Genomic DNA, 20,937 nt, shown 5'->3' on the forward strand with positions numbered 1-20,937 from the left:
GAAAAAATCGATTCTCTATAATAATGTTAAGAATATTTTAGCACTTCCTTTACTTTGCATTGTCATCTTTGTATCTTATATTATTATTATTTATTCATATAGATAAAACGACTTTGTCTTGCAAATAAATGCAAAATACGTATATAAAATATATATATTTCTATTTGTAATCAAAGTACCGCAAGTATTAAAATAATATAGCATAATTTTCTTATCCCTTCTCATATGTATCTCCTATATCACATTCTCTCTTTTAGATCTATAACGTTTTGTTACATTTAAATTTGTGATTTGTATCCCACAAAAAGACACTATAAATTTTCTTTATATTAAGATAAGAATATTTTAGCTTTTAGATATAAATTTATATGAATCAAATATAATTTTCACATTCAAATAATGAGCCCTTAGCCTAACCTCTCTCTCAAAACTGTGAAGCTACTGTTACAGAATTTATATTATTCAATGTACATTGATACAGTCATCTTCTTATTTTGGACCAATCATATTAAATAAATGTAAATGCATTGATTAACTTAATATCCATCATATCTATATTTATTATCTTGATTTATCGCATTCCACCGTGCCTTATTTCTCTCTCAAATTGTGACGCGTCAAGTTTCTTTTCTATAGCTTCGCAATTCGGATTAAAAACAGAATAGGCACTAGGCTCGCCCTGTCATTTCGGTCCAGATCTAGTGTTTAAGCAGATAAAGACCAAAGTCGACAATACAAAGTAAACAGCACCGAACTTATACTTCACCGCGATAGCGTACAGCGTAACCACAATATGAAATATAATAAATAAATCATTTTAGTTATAACTGTACTTTTTTATTCCTCCGATGAAACGTCCTCTGGATCCTGGATGTCCAGCTGTTGGTCACACAATTTAACCTTAAATAAAGAAAATAAAGAAAATTATTTTCATAGAGAGAGACCTTATGGATCGAGGATAATTCGGTATAACCTCACCCTCTCGTCTTTCGTCAATTCTTTGGCGGATTTCTTACTTCTATCATTGCGATTTCACGAAAACGCGTTTATCACGAAACTCTTGATTGACTGCATCATCTTTTCCTTGTGTTTTTGCGCCGCTAAGCCTCTAATCTCTTGTTTATCGACATCATAATCAGGTGTGATCATAACGAATACATCGCGGATGACAGTATGTTTGTCACTCGCTCGACGCATCAGCTGATCAGCTGTTCGACTCATTGTCAGATGTCAGATGCCACGTGTAGTAGGCGCGATGTGCGATACGCTCAACTCGCAAATCGATATATCGAGATAACTCGAATAGATTAAATATTTTCTCTTGTTTCGCTATGAAAACTATTTCTACAACCTTTCGATTAAAAACTGAATTGATAAATAGTTAAAATTATAACAAAATAGTTATATCACAATAAATGACTCGTTGAGTAAAAATAATATGGAAATTAATAAAAGAAAAATAATAAATCGATAATAATTGATAATATACATATCTTTCCTCTTAATTGAAATTACTAAATTATAAATTCTATTTTATTTTAATTGAAAATTTGCCATTGAAATACTTTGAGACGTATACTTCTTCTTTCTTAATTTTTCTTATATGTATATGCAACAATGAAACTATTTTCAAATAAGAAATAATTCGTTTTTTTTACGAATTTTTATAAGTGTATGTGAAGAAAGAAAAATATTCATGTTATAATTTTATACAATAATATATAGAGAAAAAGAGTAGCTGTAATTTTTTTCTTATCTTAATTAACAATATTATAATAGCAGTACATATTCCACCGTGAACAACATGTGTTATATTTATTTCGATTAAAGTTATATTTAAGGTTATCTAGATTAAAGATTAAGTAAAGTAATGTGAAAGGCTTGTAGATATATTACATAAGAAAAAAGGAGAAAAATTTGTTATCTATTTATCTATTAACTATTTATCATATCACGCAAAGATCAAAGGTAGCGATGAGAGAAAGTTTTATCTACATACATATTTATGGGAAGACATATTTATGGGATAGACGTTATTATTTCTTTGTTACTTTGTTTGTTATCGTCTGTAGCAATTAAATTATTAATTATTTAAATATCTATAGTTTAATTTCTAAAGTTTAATAATTTTTAAAGTAATTTAAAAAATAACTCGATACATTTTTAGAATAAACAAGTTAAAACTCCAAAATATTTTAATCACAGAAAAGTAATACATTGGTTCAATAGGAGAATAGATCTTGTTGTGTTTTCCTTAGCCCATCCTGTGTATTGTTACATTTTTTCCCCTTCATGTTTCTATCTTCTTCCAAAAAGGTCAAGATGAGAACAAGGCGCGCGCTCCTCTGACGCGACAGTACAATAAATAAGAAACGTCGAAAAGGCGGACTGTAAAATATATCTTCGAGGAATACGTAATATTTAATCTTAATACATAATATTTAGCGACACAACAGAGACAACAGAAAGTCATCTTTACGGAAGCCAAAATCCAACGAATAATTTCCTGCGAGAAGACGATAGTGTAATATGAAGTGCGTGATAGCAAGTTATCAATAATTTATTATTTTAATAACCGTGATATTATCAAGACAACGTGAATATCACATCTATGATTTTTCATCGATTCAATTATCAAAATCAGTAAAGCATTTATTGAACAATAAGGATTTGCGCGCGAATGCTTCGAAAGGTACCTTATACGTTATACGTCACATTTAATGAAATTTCGTCGTATGTTTAGTTTGAATTAAGCTTTTGAGAATAGTGGTTTAAATGAGTTTTGTGCAAGTAGATTTTGTTTAGATAAGATTTCGTTTACAGTCCAAAATAAATTTGTGTAACTGCTATAATAAAAATATAAATCAAATATATTTATAATTTTAAACACGTTTACAATGTCAACCATTTCGTTCACCACGTGATTTATACCACTAATAATTTAATTCGACGAAGCATAACATAATAAAGGTTGAACAGGAAGAAGTTACGCTCAAAATAATTTCTACGGACATTTTGCAAGGATGCACCGAGTTCGTGGTTACCAAATATTTCACAACATTGGCGAGTCTAGTAAATCTGTAACGAAACAATTGTGTTTTTCGGCTCATTTCTGGGTCGGTTTTGTTTGCCTCCTTTGTGGTTTTCTGTTAGGCCGCTCCGCCATCAAGACATCAACGAAAACTCAAGCGCAGAATATATCGGACGAATTGGTTGGAAATGGTCTCCAGGCGACGGACCATCTTCAGCAAATGGCACTTACAGAATTGACAAAAACGTCCTTCGACTACGTAACGTATGTAACATCTCAATATTGTTTTTATTTACACTATACAATGATCAAAAAATGACTACAACACTAGACAAAAATATCATTATAGAAATTTCTTACGTATCGTTAAAAAAATAACGGACCGAATGCGTTTTTTGAATAAATAATTTTATATTTTCCAATTAGAAATTGGCAGATGCCGTATTCAGAAGAGAACATACAATACATTAACGACGTCCTTTCTAATTTATCGTTTATTCATGAAGTAGACAAGAATACGTCGTTTATTCGTGCAATTGTTCACGGTTTGCGAGAACCAGGTGCGTCTCTCAATTAATTGATACTTCAATTAAATTTATTTAAATAAAATTAAAAAGAATTGTTGCTAACATTGACCTGTAAAAGACACTTTTCTTTTCGTGTTTTAACTTTCCTACATAACGTACTCTTGAAAAATTAATTATTAGTTAATTAAAATCATGTAATTCATATGGAATTATACAAAATAAGTTGCAATAACCTTAATTTTGAGAATATTGCATTACTAAACATATTTTATTATTGGCATTGTATGTTTTTTTCCATAATTAAAATCACATGAAATAATTTTTAAAAGCCGGAATTGTTTCGAATACTTCATGGCATATATTTTATTTGAGGCAAAAAAATAATATTTTTCTTCAAAATCTCTCGTCTGTTCATCCTATCAAATTGTTTCAGATATATATGTTATCTTATCAGTTAATGGAGATGGTATCCCAGTAGCTTTAGAATTAGCACAAGTCCTGGATAGAATTTATTCCACACACAATTGGCGGCCACGACGAACTCTGATCTTCTGCATATCTTTGACATTCACGGATGTTTGTTCACGGATTTTTCCCCCTTTTATATTACGAAAAGTCATGGCTTATATAGCCGTACATGGCCGTTTTACGCAAGGTTCGTGCAAACTTTTAGAAATTCTATCCTATAAGCATCAATATCAGAGAACTTGTCTAATTTTAGCTAACAATCGTGTGATTTTAATCGGATCCGACGTGATACGGTCAATAGCTGTCGAAGCCATTAAAACAATTCCTAACGGTAATTGGACATATCTCGAAAATGAAGTGTTTGGTCCCCGCCTTTCTCTGAATGTTCCGCACGTAATGTTTTCGTTCGTAAGTATTATATTTTCAATTGAATAAAAGATATTGTTACACTATATATATTAGATCTCAATCATATATTCTCAATTTGTGTTCAATTGATAATATATTAACTAGAGAAAAATTTCTGTATCAACTTCTTTTCTTTTATTCAGGATAATAATTCTGCAAACAATCAAATGCATCATAATCAAAGTTTACGGTCACGCCGTCTTACTCTTGCGCAGATGGTTAGTAAGACTATTTGGCGACTGTCCGAAAGTATAGTTATTCATTGGGAACCAAAGTATTTTAATAAAACTGTTAACGAGGTATTCAAATTAGTCGACAAGGGCAAATCTCACATAACAGTAATAAGTATAAGTAATAAATATAGCTTCTATTCTCTATTATTTCTTTAATGGCAGAATATTTAAAGAATCTAAGCTATATATAGAGTATTATTTTTTTTTAGAATATTCTAAGATATATGTGAACAAGATACTTGCCGCCGTGAAAGAATTGAATACAAAATACGACATGACGTACAATACTAACAAACTGTGTGTAAATATAATAATAACATATCAATTAATGATTCAAATATAAAATTTTGTTAATATACATATGACGCTGTCGAATCATGATTAAGATTTAATTTATTAAGAAACTAATCTCAACATGTAGCATAAAATTTATATTAGTGCAATGATACATTCTAGGATACTACCTGTAAGGGTATGGAATAATTTGTTTCTGGACCTGGACAAGACTCTTTTATGCTTCGACGAAAAATTGCAATATTCTAGAACTGATCTAACATTGTTCCGCAAACAAGTATTATATTATCAATCAGTCAATCCTACCAGTAATGCTAAGGAATACATCTTAAAAACAATGAATTGTTACTTACATGCTATAGAAGTTTTACGAGAGAGATAGAAGAAAGAAAGAGTTAATTTTTAATATAAATACATTCATTGATACACGTAATATATATTGTTATGACGATGTATATAGTTCATTCTTGTTTTTATTAGAATAATAATAATAATAATAATATATATGTATATATATATATATATACACACACACACACACACACACACACATACATATATATATCTATATGTATAAACGTCTAATATATATATATATATATATATTGTCTAGTTTTTATATGCAAAATAATATAAGTGCCAAAATAGATTGAATCGTTATTAAAAATTTTTCAGGTTGAATTTTAGGTTCTTTGCTTTGTAAAAAAATCAGTTTTCTATAATAACGGGAAGAATATTTTAGCACTTTTTTATTTTCTATAAGTTATCTTTGTATGTTATATTATTATTATTTATTCATATAGACAAAATGACTTTGTCTTGCAGATAAGTGCAAAATATGTAAAATATATATATTTCTATTTGTAATCGAAGTATCGCAAGTATAAAAGTAATATAGTATAATTTTCTTATCCCTTCTAATATGTATCTTCTACATCACATTCTCTCTCTTTAGAGCTATAACGTTTTGTTACATTTAAATTCGTGATTTGTATCCCACAAAAGACACTATAAATTTTCTTTATATTAAGATAAGAATATTAGCTTTTAGATATAAATTTATATGAATCAAATATGATTTTCACATTCAAATAATGAGCCCTTAGCCTAACGTCTCTCAAAACTGTGAAGCTACTGTTACAGAATTTATATTATTCAGCGTACATTGATACATTCATCTTCTTATTTTGGACCAATCATATTAAATAAATATAAATAGATTAACTTAATATCAATCACATTTATTATCTTAATTTATCGCATTTCACGGTATCTTATTTTTCTCTCAAATTGTGGCGCAATTGTTCCTTCTATAGCTACGTAATTCGGATGAAAAACAGAACAGGCACTAGACTCGCCCCGTCATTTCGGTGCAGAACTAGTGTTTAAGCAGATAAAAACCAAATCCGACAATACGAAGTAAACAGCACCAAACTCACATTTCACCGTGATGACATAATAAAACCCATAATAAAAAGTATAATAAGTAAATCACTAGTTATAACCGTAAGTTTTGATTCCTGCGTATTTTCTTCCGATGAAACGGCCTTTGCATTCTGGATGTTCAGCTGCTATTCACGCAATTTAACCTTGATATAGTATAAAAAAAACTTTTATAGACAAAAGAGAAAGATAATGATAAATATATTAAATAAATAATTTCAAATTACATTACACACACACCCACATAAATTGAAAATTACTACAAAAAACTCAAATGTTTCAATTCTTGATTTTATAATTCTTCTCACAGCAAAACATAATATAAATACAATAACATAATATTAAATATTAAAAAATTGCCTATAATATAAACATTAAAACGGTACGAATCAGTTAAAATGAATAACGTATAAAATTTAAATATATTATAATATATGATATTAATATAAATAACTAATAAAAAAAACCGATAATATAAATAACTAATGTAAAGGAAAACTATCTGTTTAATCATTATCCTTATCATTATCGTAAGATAATATATAATATTATTTATATATATAATATTATATATAAATAATATTATATATTATCTTACTATAATGATAAGGATAAACAGATAGTTTCCCTTTACATTAGTTATTTATATTATCGGTTTTTTTATTAGTTATTTATACATGTAATATATATGTAATATTATATATATATATATATATATATATATGCACATTATTATATATATGTAATATTATAAAGTAAAATAATATGTAATATTATTTTACTAATATTACATATTATCTTATCTTATATTAGTTTATCATATGTATAATAAGATTACCCTTAGACACTGTGCGTGTCAGACTCATTAATATTTTCAATCGAAATCTTAACATCGATCTCTTAACATAATCCTTGATTAGCTTATATAAATTCAGTAAATTTGTTAAAACACAAAAAAAATATGAGCGTTGCAATGTGATTTATAAAATCAATGTTCGCGATTGTGATCGTATGTCGAGCACACAACTAAAGACAAAGATTTTAAAACATCGAAATTATATTAAACGGAATAACGTCCATCATTCAGTCATTACATTTAAACAGCAAATTAATTGTGACCACGATTTTAAATGGGAAAATATTAGTATTTTGAATGAAAGGTTTTATTGCCTCCTATATTATATTGTGGAAATGATCTATAACAAACGACAGTATAATGAATGTATCTAAAGACACATGTAATAGTATATATACATATATACACACACACATACACACATATATATATATATATATGTGTGTGTGTGTGTGTGTTTTGTATTGTGTAACTTTTAATAAATTCTTATAATCCTACAATCTTACTTTCAATAAATTTTTATAATCTCAACTGTCATCAATTCCCTACGACAAAATTAAAATACCTCGAAATTTTTATCATTATAATCCTGCTCTATTTCACGATAATAGATTTCCTATTCTTACAATTATCCATATCATTATTAATTATTTTTATTTAATTGTCTATTGCTTAATTTCTAAATTGGATTTCTAATTTGGATAATTTTTAAAGTAATTTAAAACATAACTTGATACATTTCTAGAATAAACAAGTTAAAACTCCAAAATATTTTCATCACAAAAAAGTAAAGTGTCGGTTCAATCTGAGAATAGATCTCGTTGTTGTGTTTTCCTTAGCCCATCCTATGTATCGTTACATTTTTTCCCCTTCATGCTCCTCTCTTCTTCCGAAAAGGTCAAGATGAGAATAACGCGCGCGCTCCTTTGACGCGACAGTAAAATAAGCGAGAAACGTCGAAGAAGTGGACTGTGAAATATATATTCAAAGAATACACAATATTTAGCGACAGAGACAAGAGAAAGTCGTTTTTACGGAAGCCAAAATCCAACGAATAATTTCCTGCGAGAAGACAATAGTGTGGCATGAAGTTCGTGATAGCAAGTTAGCAATAATTTGTTATTTTAATAACCGTGGCATTATCAAGACAACGTGAATATCACATCTATGATTTTTCGTCGATTCAATTATCAAAATCAGTGTAGCATTTATTGAACAATAAGAATTTGCGCGCGAATGCTTTGAAAGGTACCTTATACGTTATACGTCACATTTAATGAAATTTCGTCGTATGTTTAGTTTGAATTAAGCTTTTGAGAATAGTGGTTTAAATGAGTTTTGTGCAAGTAGATTTTGTTTAGATAAGATTTCGTTTGCAGTCCAAAATAAATTTGTGTAACTGCTATAATAAAAATATAAATCAAATATATTTATAATTTTAAACACGTTTACAATGTCAACCATTTCGTTCACCACGTGATTTATACCACTAATAATTTAATTCGACGAAGCATAACATAATAAAGGTTGAACAGGAAGAAGTTACGCTCAAAATAATTTCTACGGACATTTTGCAAGGATGCAGCGAGTTCGTAGTTACCAAATATTTCACCACATTAGCGAGTCTAGTAAATCTGTAACGAAACAAATATGTTTTTCGGCTCATTTCTGGGTCGGTTTTGTTTGTCTCCTTTGTGGCTTTCTGTTAGGCTGCTTCGCCAACGAAAACTTAAGCACCAAAACGTTAACGAAAACTCAAGCACAAAAGATACCGGACGATTTGGCCGGAAATGGTCTCCAGGCGACGGAGCATCTTCAGGAAATGGCACTTACAGAATTGACGAAAACGTCCTTCGACTACGTAACGTATGTAACGTCAACAATATTGTCTTTATTTACAATATACGATGATCGAAAAATGACTACAACACTAGACAAAAATATCATTATAGAAATTTCTTACGTATCGTTAAAAAAATAACGGACTGAATGCGTTTTTTGAATAAATAATTTTATATTTTCCAACTAGGAATTGGCAGATGCCGTATTCAGAAGAGAACTTACAATACATTAACGACGTCTTTTCCAATTTATCGTTTATTCATGAAGTAGACAAGAATACGTCGTTTATTCGTGCAATTGTTCACGGTTCGCAAGAACCAGGTGCGTCTCTCAATTAATTGATACTTCAATTAAATTTATTTAATTAAAATTAAAAAAAAAATTGTTGCTAATACTGATCTCTAAAAGATACTTTTCTTTTCGTGTTTACTTTCCTACATAATGTATTGTCGAAAAATTATATATTAGTTAATTAAAATCATATAATTCATATGGGATTATACGAAATAAGTTGTAATAACCGTAATTTTGAGAATATTGCATTACTAAACATATTTTATTATTGGCATTGTATGTTTTATTCCATAATTAAAATCACATGAAATAATTTTTAAAAGCCGGAATTGTTTCGAATACTTCATGGCATATATTTTATTTGAGGCAAAAAAATAATATTTTCCTTCAGGATCTTTCGTCTGTTCATCCTATCAAATTGTTTCAGATATATATGTTATCTTATCAGTTAATGAAGATGGTATCCCAGTAGCTTTAGAATTAGCACAAGTCCTGGATAGAATTTATTCCACACACAATTGGCGGCCACGACGAACTCTAATCTTCTGCATATCTTTGACATCCACGGATGTTTGTTCACGGATTTTTCCCCCTTTTATATTACGAAAAGTGATGGCTTACATAGCCGTACACGGCCGTTTTACGCAAGGTTCGTTCAAATTTTTAGAAATTTTATCCTATAAGCATCAATATCAGAGAAATTGTCTAATTTTAGCTAACAATCGTGTGACTTTAATCGGATCCGACGTGATACGGTCAATAGCTGTCGAAGCCATTAAGACAATTCCTAACGGTAATTGGACATATCTCGAAAATGAAGTGTTTGGTCCCCGCCTTTCTCTAAATGTTCCGCAAGTAATATTTTCGTTCGTAAGTACTATATTTTCAATTTGATAAAATAAAATTGTTAAGCTATATATGTTAGATCTCAATCATATATTCTTAATTCGTACTTAATTGATAATATATTAATTAGAGAAAAATATCTATATTAACTTCTTTTCTTTTATCCAGGATAATAATTCTGCAAACAATCAAATACATCATAATGAAAATTTACAGTCACGCCGTCTTACTCTTGCGCAGATGGTTAGTAAGACTATTTGGCGACTGTCCGAAAGTATAGTTATTCAATGGAAACCAAAGTATTTTAATAAAACTGTTAACAAGGTATTCAAATCACTCGACAACGGCGAATTTCACGTAACACTAATAAGTATAAGTAATAAATATAGCTTCTATTCTCTATTATTTCTTTAATGGCAGAATATTTAAAGAATCTAAGCTATATATAGAGTATTATTTTTTTTAGGAATTTGTAAGAAATATGTGAACAATTTACTCTCCGCCGTGAATGATTTTAATGCAAAATTCGACATGTACAGTACTAACAAACAGTGAGTAAATATAATAAAAACATATCAGTCAATGATCCAAATATAAGATTTTGTTAATATATGTAAATATGACGCTGTCGTATCACGATCGAGATTTAATTTATTAAGGAACTAATCTCATGATGTGGAGCATAAAAATTATATTAGTGCAATGAAATACATTCTAGGATACTACCTGTAAGGGTATGGAATAATTTGTTTTTGAACCTGGACAAGACTCTTTTATGCTTCGACGAAAAATTGCAATATTCTAGAACTGATCTAACGTCGTTCCGCAAACAAGTATTGTATTATCAGTCAGTCAAACCTACCAATAATGATATAAACTACTTCCTCGAAATAATGAATTGTTACTTAGATGCTATAGATATTTTACAAGACTGATAGAAGAAAAAAGAGTTATTTTTTGATATAAATACATTCATTGATACACGTAATGTACAATATATTGTTAGACGATGTATATAGTTCATTCTTGTTTTTATTGAATAATAGTGATAATATATTTGTATATATATATATATATATATATATACACACACACACACACACACACACACACACATATATATATATATATATATATATATATATATATATATCTATGTATAAACGTCTAATATATAAACATATATATATATATATATATATATATATATATATCTATATATATTGTTTAGTTTTTATATGCAAAGTAATATAAGTGCCAAAATATATTGAATCGTTATTAAAAATTTTTCAGGTAGAATTTTAGGTTCTTTTTGCATTGTAAAAACTCAGTTCTCTTTAATAACGGGAAGAACATTTTAGCACTTCTTTTATTTTCCATAAGTTATCTTTGTATCTTTTATATTATTATTAATTATTCATATAGACAAAATGACTTTGTCTTACAGATAAGTGCAAAATATGTAAAATATATATATTTCTATTTGTAATCGAAGTATCGCAAGTATAAAAGTAATATAGTATAATTTTCTTATCCCTTCTAATATGTATCTTCTACATCACATTCTCTCTCTTTAGAGCTATAACGTTTTGTTACATTTAAATTCGTGATTTGTATTCCACAAAAGACACTATAAATTTTCTTTATATTAAGATAAGAATATTAGCTTTTAGATATAAATTTATATGAATCAAATATGATTTTCACATTCAAATAATGAGCCCTTAGCCTAACGTCTCTCAAAACTGTGAAGCTACTGTTACAGAATTTATATTATTCAGCGTACACTGATACATTTATCTTCTTATTTTGGACCAATCATATTAAATAAATATAAATAGATTAACTTAATATCAATCAAATTTATTATCTTAATTTATCACATTTCATCGTATCTTATTTCTCTCTCAAATTGTGTCGCAAGTGTTCCTTCTATAGCTACGTAATTCGTACGAAAAACAGAATAGACACTAAGCTCACCCCGTCATTTCGGTTCAGAAGTAGTGTTTAAGCAGATAAAGACCAAATCCGACAATACGAAGTAAACAGCACCAAACTCATATTTCACCGCGATGGCATATAGCGTAACCCATAATAAAAAGTATAATAAGTAAATCACTAGTTATAACCGTAAGTTTTGATTCCTGCGTATTTTCCTCCGATAAAACGTCCTTTGCATTCTGGATGTTCAGCTGCTGTTCATGCAATTTAACCTTGATATAATATAAGAAAAACTTTTATAGACAAAAGAGAAAGATAATGATAAATATATTAAATAAATAATTTCAAATTACATTACACACACACCCACATAAATTGAAAATTACTACAAAAAACTCAAATGTTTCGATTCTTGACTTTATAATTCTTCTCACAGTAAAACATAATATGAGTACAATAACATAATATTAAATATTAAAAAATTGCCTATAGTATAAACATTAAAACGGCGCGAATTAGTCAAAATGAATAAAATGAAACGTATAAAATTTAAACATATTATAATATCTGATATTAATATAAATAACTAATGTAAAGAGAAACTATCTGTTTAATCATTATCCTTATCATTATAGTAAGATAATATATAATATTATTTATACAATATATATCATATTATATAATATTATATATATGTAACATTATAAGGTAAAATAATATGTACATTTACATTAGATTATCATGAGTATAATATTACCATTATCCTTAGATTTTGACACTGTGCGTGTCAGACTCATTACTATTTTCAATCGAAATCTTAACATCGATCTCTTAACATAATCCTTGATTATCTTATATAAATTCAGTAAATTTATTAAAACACATAAAGATATATGAGCGTTGTAATGTGATTTATAAAATCAATTCGCGATTGTGATACATCGTATGTCGAGCACACAACTAAAGACAAAGATTTTAAAACATCGAAATTATATTAAACGGAATAACGTCCATCATTCAGTCATTACATTTAAACAGCAAATTAATTGTGACCACGATTTTAAATGGGAAAATATTAGTATTTTGAATGAAAGGTTTTATTGCCTCCTATATTATATTGTGGAAATGATCTATAACAAACGACAGTATAATGAATGTATCTAAAGACACATGTAATAATATATATATATATATATATATATATATATATATATATATGTGTGTGTGTGTTCTTATAATCCTACAATCTTACTTTCAATAAATTTTTATAAACTCAACTCTCACAAACTCCATACGACGAATTTAAAATACCTCGAAATTTTTAATATTATTATATCATTATAATCCTGCCCTCTTTCACGATAATAGATTTCCTATTCTTATAATTATCCATATTATTATTAATTATTTAATTTTCTATTGCTTAATTTCTAAATTGGATTTCTAATTTGGATAATTTTTAAAGTAATTTAAAACATAACTCGATACATTTCTAGAATAAACAAGTTAAAACTCCAAAATATTTTTATCACAGAAAAGTAAAGTGTCGGTTCGATTTGAGATTAGATCTCGTTGTTGTGTTTTCCTTAGCCCATCCTATGTATTGTTACATTTTTTTCCCCTTCATGCTCCTATCTTCTTCCGAAAAGGTCAAGATGAGAATAACGCGCGCGCTCCTTTGACGCGACAGTAAAATAAGCGAGAAACGTCGAAGAAGCGGACTGTAAAATATATATTCAAAGAATACACAATATTTAGCGACAGAGACAAAAGAAAGGCGTTTCTACAGAAGCCAAAATCCAACGAATAATTTCCTGCAAGAGGACGATAGTGTGGTACGGAGTGCGTGATAGCAAGTTATCAATAATTTGTTATTTTAATAACCGTGGCATTATCAAGACAACGTGAATATCACATCTATGATTTTTCGTCGATTCAATTATCAAAATCAGTAAAGCATTTATTGAACAATAAGGATTTGCGCGCGAATGCTTCGAAAGGTACCTTAAACGTTATACGTCACATTTAATGAAATTTCATCATATGTTTAGTTTGAATTAAGCTTTTAAGAATAGTGGTTTAAATGAGTTTTGTGCAAGTAAATTTTGTTTAGATAACATTTCGTTTACAGTTCAAAATAAATTTGTCCAACTGCTATAATAAAAATATAAACATAAATCGAATATATTTATAATTTCAAAGACGTTTACAATGTCAACCATTTCGTTCACCATGTTATTTGTACCAGGAATAATTTAATTGGTCGAAGCATGACATAATAAAAGGTGCGAGGAGGAAGTTCGCCCAAAAAATTTCTACGGACATTTTGCAAAGATGCAGCGAGTTCTTACAATTAGTTACCAAATATTTCACAACATTGGCGGGTCTAGTAAATCTGTAACGAAACAATTATGTTTTTCGACTCTCTTGTGGATCGGTGTTGTTTGTCTCCTTTGCGGTTTTCTGGTAGGCCGCTCCGCCATCAAGATGTCAACGAAAACTCAAGCGCAGAATATATCGGACGAATTGGCCGGAAATGGTCTCCAGGCGACGGAGCATCTTCAGCAAATGGCACTTATAGAATTGACAAAAACGTCCTTCGACTACGTAACGTATGTAACATTTCAATATTGTTTCTATTTACGTTATATGCTGATCAAAAAATGGTCCGTCTACAACACTAGACAAAAATATCACTACGGAAATTTCTTACGTATCGTTAAAAGATAATCGACTGAATGCGCTTTTTCAATAAATAATTATATTTTTTCCAATTAGAAATTGGCAGATGCCGTATTCAAAAGAGAAGAAACGTTACATTAACGAGGTCTTTTCCAATTTATCGTTTATTCATGAAGTAGAAAACGATACGTCGTTCATTCGTGCAACTGTTCACGGTTTGCAAGAACCAGGTGAGTCTTTCAATTAATTAATACTTCAATTAAGTTTGTTTAATTAAAATTTAAAAAAATTGTTGCTAACATTGATCTCTAAAAGATACTTTTCTTTTCGTGTTTTAACTCTCCTACATAACGTCTTGAAAAACTAATTATTAGTTAATTGGAATCATATAAATCATATGCAATTATATTAAATAATTTTTAATAATCGTAATTTGGAAAATATTGCATTATTAAATATATTTTATTATTAGCATTGTATGTTTTATTCCATAATTAAAATCACATGGAATGATTTTTGGAGCCCGCGATCATTTCAAATACTTTCATCATCATATATATCTTATTTGAGGCAGAAAAATAATAATTTTTGTTCAGGATCTCTCATCTGTTCATCCTATCAAAATGTTTCAGATATATATGTTATCTTATCAGTTAATGGAGACGGTATCGCAGTAGCTTTAGAATTAGCACAAGTCCTGGATAGAATTTATTCCACACACAATTGGCGGCCACGACGAACTCTAATCTTCTGCATATCTTTGACATCCACGGATGTTTGTTCACGGATTTTTCCCCTATTTTTATTAGAAAAAGTAATGGCTTACATAGCCGTACATGGCCGTTTTACGCAAGGTTCGTTCAAACTTTTAGAAATTCTATGCTATAAACACCAATATCAGAGTAATTGTCTAATTTTAGCTAACAATCGTGTGACTTTAACCGGATCCGACGTGATACGGTCAATAGCTGTCGAAGCCATTAAGACAATTCCTAACCGTAATTGGACATATCTCGAAAATGAATTGTTTGGTCCCCGCCTTTCTCTGAATGTTCCGCACGTAATATTTTCGTTCGTAAGTATTATATTTTCAATAGGATAAAATATATTGTTATGGTATATACATATATTAGATCTCAATCATATATTCTCAATTCGTGTTCAATTGATAATATATTAACTAGAGAAAAATTTCTGTATCAACTTCATTTCTTTTATCCAGGATAATAATTCTGCAAACAATCAAATACATCATAATGAAAATTTACAGTCACGCCGTCTTACTCTTGCGCAGATGGTTAGTAAGACTATTTGGCGACTGTCCGAAAGTATAGTTATTCATTGGGAACCAAATTATTTTAATTATACTGTTAACAAGGTATTCGAATTATTCAACAGCAAATATCGCAAAACAATAGGTATAGCTTCTATTCACTATTATTTTTTTAATGGCAAAATATTTAAAGAATTTAAGCTATATATAGAGTATTATTTTTTTAGAAATTTTAAAGAAAAATGTGAACAACTTACTTGCCGCCGTGAAGGATTTTAATGCAAAATTCGACACGATGAACAATACTAACAAACTGTGAGTAAATATAATAATAACATATTAATTAATGACCCAAATATAAAATTTTGTTAATATGCAAATGACGCTGTCGTATCACGATTGAAATTTAATTTCTTAAGGAACTAATCTCAAGATGTAGCATAAAAAATTATATTAGTGCAATGATACATTCTAGGATACTACCTGTAAGGGTATGGAATGATTTGTTTTTGGACCTGGACAAGGCGCTTTTATGCTTCAGCAAAATCGGTGAACTTTCTGTCACTGATCTAACGAATCTTTGCGAAAAATTAAACTATCAGCCAAGATTGTACAAATTTAACGAAGTTATATTCCACCTCGAGAAAATAGGGGACTGTTACTTAAATGCTATAAAAATGTTAAACGAAGAAGAAATTTTAGAAGAAAAAAAGAGATAATTTTGATATACATACATTGATATATGCATTGATATAATGTTGTTATGACGATGTATATGGTTCGTTTTAGATTTTATTAGAATAATAATAATAATATATATATGTATTGTCTAATTTTTATATGCAAAATAATATAAGTGCCAAGATAGATTGAATCATTATTAAAAACTTTGTAAGTTGAATTTTAGGTTCTTTGCATTGTAAAGAAATCAGTTCTCTATAATAATGTGAAGAATATTTTAGCACTTTTTTATTTTCCATAAGTTATCTATGTATCTTATATTATTATTATATTATTATTATTTATTCATATAGATAAAATGACTTTGTCTTACAGATAAGTGCAAAATATTTAAAATATATATTTGTAATTAAAGTATCGCGAGTATAAAAATAATACAATATAATTTTTTTATCCCTTCTCATATGTATCTTCTATATCACATTCTCTCTCTTTAGAGCTATAACGTTTTGTTACATTTAAATTCGTGATTTGTTTCTCAAGAAAAGACACTTTAAATCTTTTTATTAAGATAAAAATATTAGAGATATAAATTTATTTTGCATTTAGATATAAATATATATGAATCAAATGTAATTTTCACATTCAAATAGTAAGCCCTTAGCCTAATCTCTGTCAAAACTGCAAAGCTACTGTTATGGAATTTGTATCATACGACGTACATTGATACATTCATCTCATTATTTTGGTCCAATTACATTAAGTAATTTGAAATGCATTGATTAACTTTATTTGATTCATATCTATATTTATTATCTTAATTTATCGCATCACACCATATCTTATTTCTTTTTCAAATTGCGACGCGTCAAGTGTCCCTTCTATAGCTTCACAATTTGGATTAAAAACAGAATAGGCACTAGGCTCACCCCGTCGCTTCGGTCCAGATCTAGTGTTTAAGCAGATAAAGACCAAAGTCGACAATACGAAGTAAACAGCACCGAACTCATATTTCACTGCAATAGCGTACAGCGTAACCCATAACATAAAATATAATAAATAAATCACTTTAGTTATAACCGTACTTTTTGATTCCTGCTCGTTTTCCTCCGATGAAACGTCCTCTGGATCCTGGATGTCCAGCTGTTGGTCACACAATTTAACCTTGAAATAAAGAAAATTATTTTCATAGAGAAAAGAGACTGAGAATCTTATGGATCGAGCATAATTTGATATAACCTCACCCTCTCGTCTGTCGTCAATTCTTCGGCGGATTTCGTGCTTTTATCATTCCGATTCCACGAAAACGCGTTTATCACAACACCCTTGATCGACTCCATCATCTTTTCCTTGTGTTTTTTGCGCCGGTAAGCCTTTAATCTCTCATTTATCGACATTATGATCAAACGTGATCATAACGAATACATCACGGATGGCGGTATGTTTGACACTCGTGTGACGCGTCAGCTGATCAGCTGTTCGACTCAGATGCCGCGTGTAGTGGGCGCGACACGCTAAACTCGCAATTCGATATATCGAGATAGCTCGAATAGATTCAATTTTTTCTCTTGTGTCGAATTTGTTGCGAATTATTTCTACAATCTTTCTATGAAAAACTGAATTATTATTCCATACAGCACACAAACGTTGAATCAACATTTCAGAAACGTTACACTTTAATATTGCAATGTTGCATCAACGTTGTAAAATGTAAATTCAATGTTGAAAATAAATTACAGAAACGTCTAATGTCTGCTGAATTACAATGTCTTGTAGATGTTACAATTCAATATTTAAAAAATATTGTTAAATATTGATTTTTCGATGACCGCGTTTAGCAGAACATTTTTTTTTACAACTGTTAAAAAATTTCTGTCTTGGGATTAGATTTTTCTAGATCTAGAAGAATAATTTAATCCTCGTTCAGAAAATTTCCAACAGTTGTAAAATAAACGTTTTGCTAAATACAGCCATTCATTTCGTTCAAATAACGGGTACTTCATACTTCATAAAACATCAAATTTGTATAAAAACGATTTTTCTTTAAAATTCAATATAGAACTTTCCAATAATAACTGTCATACATAAACTTACATATATTAACAATAAGAGACATATATTGGCAAAAGATTATTGTGAGTTATGTGCTGATGATGAGGTCGGTCTAATTTAATAAAATTAGTAACAAATTATTATCTTTTTATGAGAGGCTGACACATAATCAAGGAGAAGTTAAGTCTTGAAAATCTATAAAAAAAAATTTAAATAAAAGTTTAGCTTCGAGAGAGACTTTAATTTGGCGAAAATAATTATAAAATTTGCATATATAATTTGAAAAATATTTTGGGTAATGGGGGTTTTTTGAAAAAAATTAAAAAAATATTTTTTATATCTTTAAAGTACTCTTCAAATCGTTAAACTTTTGCTTAACAATTTTTTTTCTATCTTTTATAGTTTCGACAATATTTGACCCCAAACGAAAATATCATTTTTTTTCATAGGGTTGTTTTACTCCTTAAACATGAGATTGTGTACGTACAAAAAGATACGTGTCTCTTAGATTTTTGTGTTTAACAACATATTCAAGAATCAAATTGGTTCCGGACAGTTGTGACATGTTTAATAATATAAAAATTAATAAAGGAAAAATAAAAAATTGATAACAATTGATAATATATATATCTTTCCTCTTAATTAAAATTACTAAATTATAAATTCTATTTTATTTTAATTGAAAATTTGACATTAAAATACTTTGAGACGTGTACTTCTTCTTTCTTAATTTTTCTTATATATGTATATGCAACAATAAAACCATTTTCAAATAAGAAATAATTTCTTTTTTTAGGAATTTTTATATGTGTATGTGAAGAAAGAAAAATATTCATATTATAAATTTATAAAATAATATATAGAGAAAAAAGTAGATGTAACTTTTTTTCTTCTCTTACAGTTAACAATATTACAATAGCAGTACATATTCCACCGTGAACAACATGTGTTATATTTATTTCGATTAAAGTTATATTTAAGATTATCTAGATTAAAGATTATGTAAAGCAATGTGAAAGATTTGTAGATATATTATATAAAGAAAAAAGAGGAAAATTTGTTATTTATCTATATACTATTTATCTATATACCGTTTATCTTATCACGCAAAGATCTAAAGTAATGGTGAGAGAAAGTTTTATTTACATATATATATTTATGGGACGACTATAGACGTTATTATTTCTTTGTTACTTTGTTTGTTATCGTCTGTAGCAATCAAAACTTTCACCATAGCATGTTATGTATAATCACTTTTATAGTTACAAAAATATTAGCGATTATTTAGTTTAAAATTTGTCATTCTTTATTAATCTTTTGAATTATTATGTTTGAAATTAGACTGTGTACATATAAAAGTAATTACTAATCGAACAAGTCGGTAACTAACAAACAATAATAGATACTTTACTTATTATTAATATAATGTGTAACAATTAAATAAATTACAGGAAATTATTTATACTATACTAATCCATCTCATAGCAAATTTAAACATGTCAATATATTTTGTGACAAATAATTAATCACATACACATATTTACATACAAAGTTTATTAAACAAATTTTTTTCTTGACAGTCTTGTCTCAACTGTCAAACAAATACTTACCATATTTAGAACAATGTTGATTGAGAATAGAATTTGAAGCTATTCGTTGTTATAGATATTAATTAGACATAACATGAATCACACCTCCTTATCAATTAGAGAGAAGCGTGTTAAACAAATATGTAGATAACAGTTAGCTTCTTAAGTTAATTAAAATACTAACATTTTTGTTCGTGCTTGATTTGTTTGCGTTATAAGTTTTTTCTTGTAAAATTGCGCTGAAGCGAGTCAAAAAATTGACCGAAACGTACGCATACTTAACTAGATGTTAGATTCTTAAAAGCGCTTAATTTAACAATAAGCTAAAAGTATATTTTCTGTGCTCACTATTTACAAAGTTTGGCTCTTATTTGGCTTTTGTATCAACTATTTGCATTAAATTTTTTTCTCACACATATATATTTCTTTGAATTTATTCTTCTTTCTAAACTTATATCTAATTCCTTTTCCTTGATT

General features: G+C 28.4%; 4 protein-coding genes and 1 pseudogene across 10 annotated transcripts in view; 3 read left to right on the plus strand and 2 right to left on the minus strand.

Annotated features, from left to right (window-relative positions):
* LOC140666124 (uncharacterized) overlaps positions 1–18,291 on the minus strand; it is a 147,298-nt gene extending 129,007 nt beyond the window's left edge. The window contains exons 1-2 of one of the 2 annotated variants that reach the window (XM_072892959.1): positions 18,064–18,291; positions 17,905–17,983 (exon numbers count right to left, since the gene is read on the minus strand). In XM_072892959.1, the coding sequence (XP_072749060.1) occupies positions 17,905–17,983; positions 18,064–18,216 (232 nt within the window). In that variant the 5' untranslated portion in view covers positions 18,217–18,291. Of the gene's footprint in view, positions 1–17,159; positions 17,984–18,063 lie in introns of those variants that run through there. The other variant, XM_072892957.1, reaches the window with a different exon arrangement.
* On the minus strand, positions 50–1,217 carry LOC140666125 (uncharacterized; annotated as a pseudogene).
* Positions 2,292–6,186, plus strand: LOC140666120 (uncharacterized). Of its 5 annotated transcripts, none has more exons than XR_012046707.1 (7): positions 2,292–3,295; positions 3,458–3,591; positions 3,992–4,213; positions 4,280–4,434; positions 4,578–4,733; positions 4,877–4,968; positions 5,124–5,263. XR_012046707.1 is itself a non-coding variant. In XM_072892951.1 (7 exons), the coding sequence occupies exons 1-7, from the start codon at positions 3,024–3,026 to the stop codon at positions 5,341–5,343; spliced, it is 1,299 nt and encodes a 432-aa protein (XP_072749052.1). In that variant the 5' UTR covers positions 2,292–3,023; the 3' UTR covers positions 5,344–6,186. The 5 variants fall into 5 exon arrangements, 3 of the variants coding, with proteins under 3 accessions (XP_072749052.1, XP_072749053.1, XP_072749054.1); XM_072892951.1 differs by having other exon boundaries at positions 4,578–4,785; positions 4,877–4,964; positions 5,124–6,186; XM_072892952.1 differs by having other exon boundaries at positions 4,578–4,785; positions 5,124–5,287.
* LOC140666163 (uncharacterized) lies at positions 8,080–11,340 on the plus strand. Of its 2 annotated transcripts, none has more exons than XM_072893045.1 (7): positions 8,080–9,126; positions 9,290–9,423; positions 9,824–10,045; positions 10,112–10,266; positions 10,411–10,618; positions 10,709–10,793; positions 10,961–11,340. In XM_072893045.1, the coding sequence occupies exons 1-7, from the start codon at positions 8,840–8,842 to the stop codon at positions 11,175–11,177; spliced, it is 1,308 nt and encodes a 435-aa protein (XP_072749146.1). In that variant the 5' UTR covers positions 8,080–8,839; the 3' UTR covers positions 11,178–11,340. The 2 variants fall into 2 exon arrangements, 1 of the variants encoding a protein (XP_072749146.1); XR_012046721.1 differs by having other exon boundaries at positions 8,083–9,126; positions 10,411–10,566; positions 10,961–11,011.
* Positions 13,734–17,025, plus strand: LOC140666118 (uncharacterized). The gene is made up of 8 exons (XM_072892948.1): positions 13,734–14,183; positions 14,432–14,795; positions 14,962–15,095; positions 15,498–15,719; positions 15,786–15,940; positions 16,088–16,283; positions 16,366–16,453; positions 16,614–17,025. The coding sequence occupies exons 2-8, from the start codon at positions 14,518–14,520 to the stop codon at positions 16,855–16,857; spliced, it is 1,317 nt and encodes a 438-aa protein (XP_072749049.1). The 5' UTR covers positions 13,734–14,183; positions 14,432–14,517; the 3' UTR covers positions 16,858–17,025.
* Positions 18,292–20,937: the final 2,646 nt, after the last annotated feature.

The sequence above is a fragment of the Anoplolepis gracilipes genome, chromosome 5 (genome assembly GCF_047496725.1).
Source record: "Anoplolepis gracilipes chromosome 5, ASM4749672v1, whole genome shotgun sequence".
In the NCBI taxonomy this organism is placed as follows: domain Eukaryota; kingdom Metazoa; phylum Arthropoda; class Insecta; order Hymenoptera; family Formicidae; genus Anoplolepis; species Anoplolepis gracilipes.